The sequence below is a fragment of the Ambystoma mexicanum genome, chromosome 12, assembly GCF_040938575.1.
Source record: "Ambystoma mexicanum isolate Mex_15411 chromosome 12, UKY_AmexF1_1, whole genome shotgun sequence".
NCBI classification, from domain to species: Eukaryota; Metazoa; Chordata; class Amphibia; order Caudata; family Ambystomatidae; genus Ambystoma; species Ambystoma mexicanum.
Genome location: NC_090936.1, coordinates 34,913,751 through 34,926,398, shown reverse-complemented (window position 1 = coordinate 34,926,398; position 12,648 = coordinate 34,913,751). Strand labels below are relative to the sequence as shown.

The 12,648-nt window shown below is 44.3% G+C and overlaps 1 protein-coding gene across 2 annotated transcripts in view; it reads right to left on the bottom strand.

The window, feature by feature from the left end:
- Positions 1-12,648, bottom strand: part of PRPF18 (pre-mRNA processing factor 18) — a 55,358-nt gene that overhangs the window by 15,783 nt on the left and 26,927 nt on the right. For both annotated transcript variants that reach the window (XM_069627885.1, XM_069627884.1), the window contains one exon: positions 7,942-8,013. In XM_069627885.1, the coding sequence (XP_069483986.1) occupies positions 7,942-8,013 (72 nt within the window). The remainder of the gene's footprint in view (positions 1-7,941; positions 8,014-12,648) is intronic.

The following is a 12,648-nucleotide window of genomic DNA, read 5'->3' as shown; positions in this document are numbered from 1 at the left end:
GTGGAGAAGTGTACTATGCATAGAGCCAAACATAACGCTAAAAGATATTACTGATGAAGAATTGTTTACTGACTACAAAGGGGATGGAGAAATAATAATGGAAATAAGCATACCATGTGACATTATGATTCAATACAGAGAAATACACAACCCACTCATGGCTAACAAAGGCCCCACTGACAATATTTGAAGAAGACATGGCCAGGGTAGCACCTGAAATTTGGACTACAGGACCACACGATGTAGGATTGTTACATGAGGTAACTCCCATAAAAATAAAACTGAAACCAGGTGCCCTCCCACCCAGAGTGAAACAAAACCCAATATCCAAAGAAGCAGAGGAAGGTATTAGAGAAACAGTGAATGCGCTCCTAAGCCAAGGTATCTTAGTACCATCAACATCCCCATGCAACACAGCGATTTTTCCGATTAAGAAAGCAAAAGGGGGGGCGTGGAGAATGGTCCAGGACCTCCGCCCACTCAATGACGCCATCCAAAAAGAGTTCCCTTTAGTGCCTAACCCGGCATCAATATTGTGCAGTATACCAAAAGAGGCAACTTGCTTCACTGTCATTGATCTGAAAAATCCCTTTTTCTCTGTGCCACTCGCACCAGAGTCGCAGTACCTTACAGCTTTTACATTAGGAAACAACAGATATGAACATCGCAGACTCCCACAGGGGTATTGCGAGAGCCCAAGCATTTGTAACAGAGTACTACGAGAAGATATTGGGAACATAGATGTAGGGAGCACCATAATACAGTACGTAGAGGATTTACTCGTCTGCAGTAACACAGAAGAAGAGTCTAGAGAAGACTCGATAACACTGCTTAACGTATTGGCTGCCAAAGGATACAAGGTGGACAAAGGAAAGTTACAATACTGCCTTGCTGACGTTATGTATCTTGGCCAGCAAATATCTAAAGACGGAAAAAGAATATTACCAGACAGAGCAGCAGCCATTCGACACATTATCATACCAAAAACAGTGAAGGACATGCAGAAATGTCTTGGCATATGTACCTATTGCCGAGCATGGATCCTCGATTATGCAGCATACACACAGCCAATGCTAGAAGCACTAAAAGAAGCAGAAAAGAACAGAGCCCCAATAAAATGGACACAGGAGACAATTGCTCAATTCTCTCGATTAAAAGATCTTAATTCAGACGCTCCAGTCCGTGCAAATCCAGATTATGAAAGGGAATTTTTCCTGTTTTCACACAGCAATGGAACATTAATGACAGCAGTATTGACACAAAAGACATCACTAGGCCACAAACCATTAGCGTAATACAGTGGAATATTAGACCCAGTAATGCAGGGACATTTCGCTTGCGAACAGGCCCTCGCTGCAGCGGTCTTCGCCATTGAGAAAAGTGCCACGATCGTAATGGGATGTTCAGTGACGCTATATGCGGAACATTCGTTATTTGCTATCTTGGAAAGATCAAAATCTACCCTCACAACACAGAGAGCCTCTACTTATGAAATAATAATATCAAGTCCAAATGTACATGTGGTCAGATGCAAAACAGTGAACCCAGCTACCTTCATTACAGAGCCATGCACAACTGAGGATTTGCAGGAACACGATTGTAGCACATACGAGGGAGAGGGCAATGACATTCCCAAAGCAAGCGAAAACGCCCTTACAGAAGGTGAAATACATTTCATAGACGGGTCAGCATCCATAAATTCAGAGACAGGAGAGAAACATGTGGGGATGGCGGTAGTGCGCATGGAAGAAGGCACATATGAAGTGATTGTGCAAAAACGCCTCCCCTCACATTACTTTGCACAAGCAGCCGAACCGACTGCGCTAGTCAGCGCGTTACATACAGCCAAAGGTTGTGCCGTGACCATATATTCAGATTCAGCTTATGTTACCACCACAGTTCACTCGGGGCTATCACGTTGGCGAAGGAGAGGGTTCAGAAGACCAGACGGGTCCCCTGTACAACATGCCTTTAGCAGAACCATCAGTAGTAGCGGTGGTTAAATGCCAAGCCCATACCCATAACACAGACGCCGTCTCATTGGGGTTCGCGGCAGCGAAAGAAGCCTCGTACTTCAATAAGACACCAACATCAGAGTACATTGTAAAAACAACCACAGTAGAACAACCAGCAGATGCATACAATAACACGCCCATAGCACAATTGATAGAACTTCAGAGAACAGCCCCACCAGAAGAGCAGGAGTTGTGGAGCAAACGAGAGTGTAAGCAATCAGCCACAGATCTCATTTGGAGACAGGAAACGACAGGGAAAGTAGTGATGCCCGTAGAATTATTAGAAGTAGCATTCCAACAACTGCATTTTCCAGCTCATGTTGCAAAACACCACATTGCCTCAGATATTCAAGAGGATTGGTTTGTTCCTAATCTACATGAATACTTAACTAAATTTGTGATTGAATGTACTACATTCCAAATTTACAATTCAGGAATGACATTGCGAACTCTGCGTGGCACTTTGCCACGCCCTACAGGTCCATTTAGAGAACTACATATTGATTACGCCGATATGGGAGAAAGATGTAATGGAGCAAGATACTGGATTGTGGTGGTATGCACTTTTTCACGGTGGGTGGAAGCGGGCCCCTGTCCCCATCCCGATGCAAAATGTGCTGCCAAGTTTCTTGTGCGAGAAGTATTCTCACGGTGGGGAATCTGTGAGGTGATCCGTTCAGATAACGGCACGCACTTTGTGAATGGCCTCTTCAAAGAAGTAACCTCCCTTCTGGGGGTGAAACACAAATTATGTTCGATTTATCATCCAATGGCCAATGGAGTTGTGGAGAGGATCAACGGGCTGCTCAAAAGCAATTTATCGAGATTATGCAGCACGTTGAAAAAGAATTGGGTATATTGTCTGCCCCTAGCAGTGTTCCAACTCAGAATCCAACCATGCAAGGACCATCATTTAAGCCTGCACGAAATCGTGACGGGAAGGAGAATGCACACACCGCTCTCCCCTGTTAGGAGGGCGTCTGATGCGCACAGGGCTGCCACAGTGCTGGGAAAAGAGTTTAAGGAATACCTAACACAGCTAACGCACGCAGTACGCAGCATAGCCAAACAAATTGTTTCACCATTTACTGAAGATGTAGCAACAGACACCTCCATGCTGACAGCAGACAGCCCAGAGGGGCCTTTAATGCCAGGGGAGCAAATCCTTGTCAGAAACTTTGTAAGAAGGTGGAATTCACCAAGATTTCATGGTCCATACACAGTGGTGTACAGCACCCCAACTGCAGTTAAGGTCACAGGGTTAAAATACTGGGTGCACCTCTCAGACGTAAGAAGGGCACACAGTGTTACACCTCCCCAAAATGAAACTGTGTGGATGCCACCACTGGCACAGGTTGACATGATGACAATTGCAACTCAAGACAGGGAAAGTATAGGGGAAAAGCAAAGGTTTTATATATTTTTGTCTTTCTTTCTCTCTTTCTCTCTCTCTTTTTCTTTTCTTTTCATATAAATCGTGTTGTTTTTTTCTATTTTTTCCTAATCTAATCCATGATGAAATGAAAAGGAATTGTTACATGCCTAACTGAGTAAAAAAAATTAAAAAGAAATGAATTGCAATTATTTTTTCTTCCATGTGACTTAACGAATTTGTCTCACCCACATAGGTTCAACATGAGCCAATGCGACGTAATGGCTGAGCAAGCTGAAATGTTAGATAGAAATCGGGATGCCACTAGGCATATGTGGCAAATGAAATGAACAAAGGGGGGAGCGGAACTGATATGACAAAACCAGGGTCTAAACTAATATGGACTGAAGCAACGGCTATTTTGAAGGACACTTATAACATTGAATTGAATGATAAAAATATAACATTGCCCCTTGTACAAATGCACGTAAACGAAACTGCTATTCCATTGTTGAATAATACTGGAGCCAAAGAAATAGAGCTTGGATGGAATGTAAATGATTACTATTGGTTAGCTGATTCCAGAAATACAAGCATGGGTACACACACTGCACCAGAAACCACTACTGAATACACACACGTCACAATGAACATAGATGAAGCATGGTCTAGAATATTCCCGTTGCAATATTCACTAGTTGGTACCCAATTATAAAACAGAAGGAGGAGAAAAAGGGGGGGTGGGAAAAAACAGATCCGATATTTATCATAACTTGGGGTTAGATGAAATAGAGGACCCCCGACACCCTGACCAATCAAACAAATGGTATTCAGACATGAGCACCGCAGCAAAGCAAGCAAGTAATGAAAGTTGTTACGTGTGCTCACTTATTCCCCACGCAACTGGAACCCCAAAAATGTTAATCCCACAGGAAGTACCCTTGTCTGAGGCCCAATGTTTGATTCATCTGATGCTGTGTAGAATAAAAAAAGACATTTCAAGCACACACAGTTACTATGGAAAAATTGGAAAACAAACAAACTTGCACCAGCAGACGACAAGGAGTAATCTTCCTCCAGGCGCCATTTTTCATTATAAAAGGCACAAGTTATGCAGATGACAAGTGGCATGATGAAACGATTGAATGCAAAGCTGAGGGGCTTCGAGGGCTGCCAGATGAAACATACGAATGGGCAAAAGAAACGTGCATCCCCATCTGGACACAGCATATCACCAAGCTGACATGGGTCACACCCCTGGAGAGACCCATAAAGATTCAAAAGGAAATACCGCACGAACTTTGCTTCCATGGAGAAGGGAAGGTGAACGGTGCGGCAGTGCAATAAGATTTTAATAATGCCAGTCATGAAAAAAGGCACTGCTGCATTAATGGACATATACTGGATCTGTGGCAAACGAGCTTACCTGCATCTCCCAGCATCCTGGAGGGGCACTTGTGCCCTAGTAACACTTCACTCAGCACTAATGGTGATACCAGAGAGCCACGTCCAGTTTACAGCAAGGCCTTCGGCTGACACATCGGCAGCAGGGCAATCGGCTAAACCATCGACAGCGCCCGATGAGACAATCACAGAGCCCCCAGCATACGAACTATTGTCAGAAGAAACTTTGAAAACCAAGTTGTCACGCAGCAAAAGATCCAATTATATTTTGTCCAAATCGTCAGAACTCCTTGCTAAAATCCCACAACAGTATAAGCTTTTCTCATCTGCAGAAACATTCTTTGCATCGTTCCTAGCACCAGGCGTTCAAGCAAGGGCAAACGCGAAATGGCTGCAGATAACACGCTGGGAGCTCATCCAGCTGGCCAACGACACTGAAGAAGGATTCAACATCATAAAAATAGAGCTCCGTGCACTGCGCCTGATGACGACGCAAAACCGATATGTCTTAGATATTATCACAGCGTTGGACGGCGGTGTTTGCAAAACAATTGAGGGGCGTGTTGCACGTTCGTACCAACTTCCGATGGTGATAACGGGACACTGTCACATGTGATAACAGCAGTGCATAATTTAGGAGAAAGAATGAGAGCAGAAGGCGGAGTAGACAACAACACGTGGTTCGACGATCTGTTCAGCTGGATACCATCGTGGGTGAACATTGCAGCAAAGATACTCATTCCCATCATAGTCTTTCTTCTCCTAATATTCTGTGTGTGCCAACTGGGACTAAGATGCTGTGAAAATAATATGCCTAATTCAGCAATGATGATGGTAACAGTGGGCCGACAGACAACGGTGGCTACCATGATAGATGCTCAAGTACAAACCGGGGAATACACCACACCACAGTATAGGATGACTGCCATCTATAGACAGTATGGGGACATGGTCGATAATCTACATTACACTACCATTAGAGAACCAAAAAACTTGCTGTGGTATAACGAGGTATGGATAGATTTAGATGGGGATGGTGGGATATACTTAATGGTCACCCCCGAAGAATATGCAAGAAGGGGTAACAGCTTAAGAAGTGTGTGTAAAGCATGGATGCCAATAAAGGGTACACCTGCTTGGGATGAGGCTGTGGCTGAAGCTGAGCGCTACCGAAGGGAGAACGGAAAGAACGAGATAAAGTAGTCCGTTACTTTAGATGTAACGAAAGGGGGGAATGTATGGGAGCGAGGGGTCCTCAGGCCCCCTCGCGTCGTACGCTCCTCAGTACAAGGCTTGGACCGCGTGCCACCGGTAGTGGTATTGCCCCTTGCCCTTATATAAAGTTAACCACGGTTGACTGCTGCATAGATGAGACTACTGAGCAGGACACGGGGCATCCATCTTTTGTGCCCCCTTTCGACTCCATCTTGGGTAAACAGGCCTCACTGCGATAGTACAGCAATGCTCAGCTCCCCTTTCCACTGCAGCAGCCAAGGACAGACACACACACAAACAAGGCGTGCAGGCAGCTGGCTGGCCCCCACCCTTGCACTCCCCCTGCGAAGGAAAGCTCTCTGCTTCCATTCTCACGCTGAAGCTGGAGAAAAGTTGCAACAATCAATATGCTACAGTTTCCTTCCTCTGAGATCACTGTTTGCCTGAAAACCGGCATGTGAACCATGATGAGCTAAGCACTTTCTGCTCGATTCGTCCTCATAAACGTGCAATCCACCCACCCCCATTAAAACAATGTATTGCCATCCTGACCCTGCAACCCCTGTAAGGTATTTCTTTCAAGTGCCAGACCCTCGCCTATGCTGCGAAACCCACCCAACACACCCACTACTAACCTTAAGCATTTTTATTATTATGTATGCTTTTACTTGCACTAATGAATTTGAAACCTAGAAAGAGATGCAAAACATAGCCTGATTCTTTTACATGCACAATAAAGGTCAAGGCCTTCAATTAAAGCCACGAATGACCCAATTGTATTGACAATAATCATTGTGTGTAACTTATGTAGAAATGTGACAAGTAGCATAAAAGGTTTTAAATAATTTGTCATTTAGTATGCAACAATACTAGCTTAGATAGTGACCACAGTGACCGGACCCTGACCTGCATGGAGCGCAAGATGTTTGACGTCCGTCAGCTACTCAGCCAACCAGGAGGAAGAGATGCTACCCACACCTACAGCACCACAGCGTCTAGCCAATCGGGTCCATTTAGTATTTTTTGTTAAGAGTTACTTTAACTAATATAAATGTTGGCACTGATGTATATGAGGGAGAGTTTTTTGGGTTATTCCCTAGCTGCAGAAATAAACCATCCTTTGAAGTCTTGCAGCCGGGTCTCAGTGCCTCTTTCCCCGACAAGGGGTTTTGCCTGTTATTTTATTTCTTTTTTCTCTCACACGTAGTAAGACGGGGAAAGGCACCTACAATAGTGTGTGCTGGGTCTAGGAATTTAAAAAGACCAGTAAAGTCAAATTAACCTTACATTCTCTGGGAAACAGTAGTTCATCCCAGAGAAGGCATTTAAACCTTGGGAGAGCCTAAAAGGCTTCCCTGTGCCACTGCACAGAGGGTGCTTTGTGACACAAATAAAAAAGATGATGCCTAAGGAATCGTCTAAAACTCCATAACCAAAAGAAATAAACACAGAAAACAAACAGAAAAAAGTTCAAAGCCCCAAAGTCCTGCAAAAGAGATGGTTGTCTCTAAGTTAGAGAGGAATTGGCATATTTTGAGAATTCTCCCTAACAATGAAAAAATAAGAAAATGAAGCCCCTTGATGGGTGACCCCCTTTAAAAATCAAGTAATTCTATTTTCACAGACAGAATCAACTAATAAGGCAATTATCACCAGAAGAATAAAAAAATGAAACAGGTAAAAAGAAATCCAAAAAGCTGAAGGAACGCTGAATGTTAAGATGTTGGGTGCAGAGGACAGTACCAAACAAAGTACTCTTTGGCACTCAATCAAGAAATCAATTGGCAATAAATACATCAATAAATCACACAACTTGGTCCAACTGGGCTTAGTTACTGGGGATTGTTGATACTTTGTGTATTAAAGACCATTATGAACATTAATAAAATGACAACTGGCCTACAGAAAACCAAAATCGCAGAAAACTAGACATACCTTCACATACTCTCGTTGCAACATGAACTTAATGATATCAGTTATGGACTCCTTAATGTCTGCAGGAAGAATCTAGAAAGCAAAAAACAAAGAAAAAGTTTACTAAAGTTTTAACACGACAAGCCGGTACTTACAGGCTGAATGTACCAAGAGCGTAGGATTCTCGAATAATCCAATCAACAACGCAGCACATAAGGACTATAATTCAGCCCCATGAGAAAGGTCCGCCATTTAATTCAAGCCTGAAAGATATAAGAAAAGGGCCCTTTACTTGTCATCCCACTGATCCACCACGGGCATCCCGAAAAAAGAAGTGAATGCTGAATATTTGGTTTTGGATTTTATTTACTTATCATTTTGTGGAGCGCTTTTACACAAAGCTCTGCAAACAAAAGAACATTTGGTAACAGGGCAGTCGTTGAGGCGGGCATCTGGATTCATAGGACGTTTGATGTAGCCTGAAACAGCTCTGCTTGTGTAATCAATGATTGTTTGTTATTTGGAGCATTTTCTAATTGAACGCCTATTAGCATGTCTTGCTTGAAGATCTACAGATGCGCTGGAATTGCCGCTGGTCCACTAGAAGCCAGGAACCACCCAGTTGACTATTAACTGTATGAAGATCGGAGCATTGGCTCCCAGCAGTTCCATACTTTACTTTACCCAACGCAGCATCAGAACCAGAAGTTTGGCCTGCAAATGCTCTCGACCCATGTTGGTATCCGCAGGATCATACTTCCCATCTATACATCCCCCCGTACATGAGACAGACCCAGAACATACCTGCAATGGTAATGGTCATCATCCCCTCTACTGAAGTCAAGTTCCCCAATTGTAGTGCAGTTACCAATTGCACAGGTCAGTGGCATGACCACTTCATCATAGTGGAGAGTATAAGACTCTGAAGCCTCACAAAATGCGAGAGTAGGCACATTGCGGAGCATTGTCGCCCCTTAGCGCAGACATTTGATGCAGAAAACAACGTGAGGAGCTAATGCAAAGGGGTGTGCAGGAGACAGAACCTCTTGGGGCATTTGAAGCCTCAGGGTTCCAATTCATTACTGGGTAATATGGCCGAATCAAAATGACTAAAGAAAGGAGTATCCCCACCATCTACTCGCAAGATAAAGTCCTCCACCCCATGCAAGGAGTGCCAAACGGTGGTGCTGACCGAGGTGATCTCTCTCTATACAAATTGGGTTAACAACCTCCTCGCTGACCTCCCCGCTGCTTAACTGGACCGCCCTCAAAGTGGCGGACCATGCCACGCCTTGCCTTATCGCGGCTGTAGCAAATGTGTCCAGAACAGTAATTCTCATGCTACGCTCTGGAACTCTGTCCAGTGGCATTCAGTCTAGGAAAGAACTGAAGATCTGGTTTTTCCAACAGCTTGGTGTAACCTAGATTCCCGGCTATATTTTGCACCCCCACTGTACTGTGATCTGTATTACTAATGTTTATTTGAGGACTTATTAAATGCACATAAAAAATGTATTAATGTAGAACTTGTACAGTGCTCTGTTGCCAGAGAGCTAGGTTTTGCGCTATATTACTGTAATGATAATGATATTGAGTGGGCAACAGATACCCAGAGCTGGAGGAGTGTCCAGGGCAGATAGAAGAAGGGAGGGAGAAATCTGTGTTGCCAGAGAGCAAACCTATGAAAATTACACCAGAACAAAGAGACACAAGACTGCTGTAAGGCATACGAAAGCCAAGAGGCTAGAGGTCCAAGACCGGTGAGGCTGCTGGAGACAACCAGGAACTATATCCCTGGAAGAGTGCCAAGCACCATATCACTGTGAGTGAGTGTTAGGCAAGATTATATGCAGTACCCTGTGGGAGACTGCACCAGCCTTGTCCTCTTGGCAATAGTTAACCCAACCTTTGGTATAAGCACATACTACACAAGTTGGTAGAGTGACTGCGCAGCCAGGCTTATCTCAAGAGGGGTCAATGTGAGCAGAAGGGTTGTAACATAGCTTTCACAGTAACAAGTATCCAAATAACACTAAGGTTTCTTAATTAAACAATGATTTATTAATTTAACAGTCAGTTGAATAAGCCTTCTTTAGAAGGGCGCAAATATGTAACACTTAAAATGTTCTTCAAAATACACACTCTCAGTTTCAATAAATCAGTAGATATCCATTTGGGATGGCACACAGACACTTCCTACACCCTGAGGTGACTTCAATAACTAAGACACTGTGGACATTGATATATCACTGGTACATTTAGAGCAATACTGAGGTTGGGGTCAAAAGGAAAACGTTAGTGGATGAAACAATGGTTAACAAGTTTCTCAAACAGGTAAGCACTTTTAAACTCCCCAATGCAATGTAGATTAACTCTTTACCAGCTATACAAGTAAAGAATGTGTGACTTTTTGGAGGGACAGATTAAAACACAAAGTCAGAGGCTAGAAGAGTCTTCAGGGAGCCAGGACAGCCAATGTCACTTGAGCAAAGTCTAGGGGAGCGTAGGCACTTCTTGAAGGTAAGTCGAAAGTCTTGCACAACGTTAGAGAGTTTTGTAGAAAACGAAATCACTGTTGGGCCACAAGCTGGCAGGCTTGTGATGGGCAAAGCTGCAAGCAACTCTGCAAAAGGTAACAAATCCAAGTCTCAACTGAGAGCAAGCAAGTTACCAAGCAAAAGTTAAGTACCCCTTAGTTTACAGTATCTTAGGTCTGAAGAAATTGGTTCCAGCTGGCTTCTGTTCCTGTTGTCGTATAGCAGATCCTGTTGTTCCTGGGCATCAGTCGTGGGGACAAGAGGGAGGACGTCTGGGGACTCCTGCACTACGATTCGAAGGTTGGCGGCAGCAATGCGCAAAGTTAAGATCAGCAGCACTTCGCGGTTTCAGCTTATCGCAAATAGCACCACCACGGCTCGGATCCCTTCTGGACTTTTCTTGCTTCTGGGGTGCAGCACTTTGTTGAGGTAGATCAGGCTTGGCTAGTCCTGCTTCGGGGGGGGGAGGGGGGAGTCCCGAGGATCTTCCTGGAGCTCGGGTCCGACTTAAAAATGATGCACATGATTCTGGTGTTCCTCTCCCTGGCATTCGGTTCCTGCAGCAGCAAATGAAGGTACAGCCAGCAACAATAGGATTTCCAGATGAGTTCGTCTTGGGGTCGATTGGTCCCACTGACCCAAGGGAAGAAGTCGTCCTTTGCAGGGCTTCTCTAGTCGAGGCGAATTCAGAACTTCAGTGCTGCAGCAGGGCTTCACCGGGCAAAGCAACGGTCCAGGAGTTGCAGCAAGCTTCTGTGCCAAGTTCTTCTTCGGATTCCTTCATCCAGTGGTCGACTCTGACTTCCTTGCAAAAGACCTTGCCTTTTATGCAAGTCTCTCCCATTCATTTCCAACCTAGCCATCACTCACAAAGCAGGGTGGCTGTCCTCGAAGGACAGCCAGCGAGCCAGCCAATCACTTTTGGGTGCATTCTTGTAAACAAGGAGACTAAGCACAGGGAGTTTCGGGAACCTTCCTCGCTTCCTGCCATGCCAGACATGCTGGAGCCAGAGGCGGGCTTCAGCAGAGAACCCTGCCAAAGACAAAACGAACAAAGGGACCAAACCTGGTTTGGCGCGCAGAGTAATTCTCAAGAAGGACCTTTCCAACAAGAAATGGCGAAAACCGGGCCATTTTGACAAATTGGGCACCCATGGTGCCTTACCGCAGCTGCAATTACAGCCCACGGTAGAGAAACACAATGGTAGGAAAAAGTAAACCACTGCCACCAGCCATTAATTGTAGAAAGGGTAACATAAAAATGTTACATGAGAAAGTAGACAAATGGGATACCAAGTAACCCCTCCAGCACTCTATGGAAGAATGGAAGATAGTGTGTGCTGGATCTACGAAGTAACAAAAGGTAAGTAAAGTCAATCTCATTTTACTGCTCTTGGAAATAGTAGTTTAACCAAGAGAAGGTTTTTAAACCGTTGGGAAATCTGAAAGACCTCCCTGTGCCACTGCACTGAAGGTGCTGTGGGTCACAATATAAAAAGATGATTTCTATGGAGTTTGTCAGACTCCAAAACCAAAAGAAACACAGAATGTTTGCGCCGAAAAACAAGGATTTGTGTGCCTTTCTGGCCGCAAATCCCCATTTATTTAACAGGGATTTGCGGGCAGAATGGCGCACAAATCTCTGTTCAAATCAAAGAAAAATACATGAGTGGGAAAAAGGTCTCGCTCTCTCCAGGATAAAACATTTAAAAGTCCTAAAGTCCAGCAAAAGAGATGGGTGTCTAAGGTAGAAGGGAATTAGAAAATGTCTGAGAATTCTCCCTAACAGTGAGTCAGCACTAGATCCCTTTATCCCCCATCCCCAACCAAGAGGTTGGTAGACCGCTATATTTATTTATTTATTTATTTATTAAATTTATATAGCGCGCAGGCAGCCCAGGGGCATTGTGGCACTGTTACTTGCAAGGAAGACTTAGTTACAATGTGTGCAGGTTGTGCCTTGGGTTACAGTGAGGCAGTGACCTGTGATCAGATATACCACATAATACATCATACAATACAATTATGAGGGCTAGGCCATGTAATTGTTAGATGAACAGGGTCGTTTTCAGGGTTTTCCGAAAGGCGGTCAGTGAGGGTTCAACCTCAGTATCCTAGAGACTGTATTTGGGTTGTCAATAAGCTTTCAGATAAGAACTGCAGCTACAAATGTTTGGATTATATGGCAAAT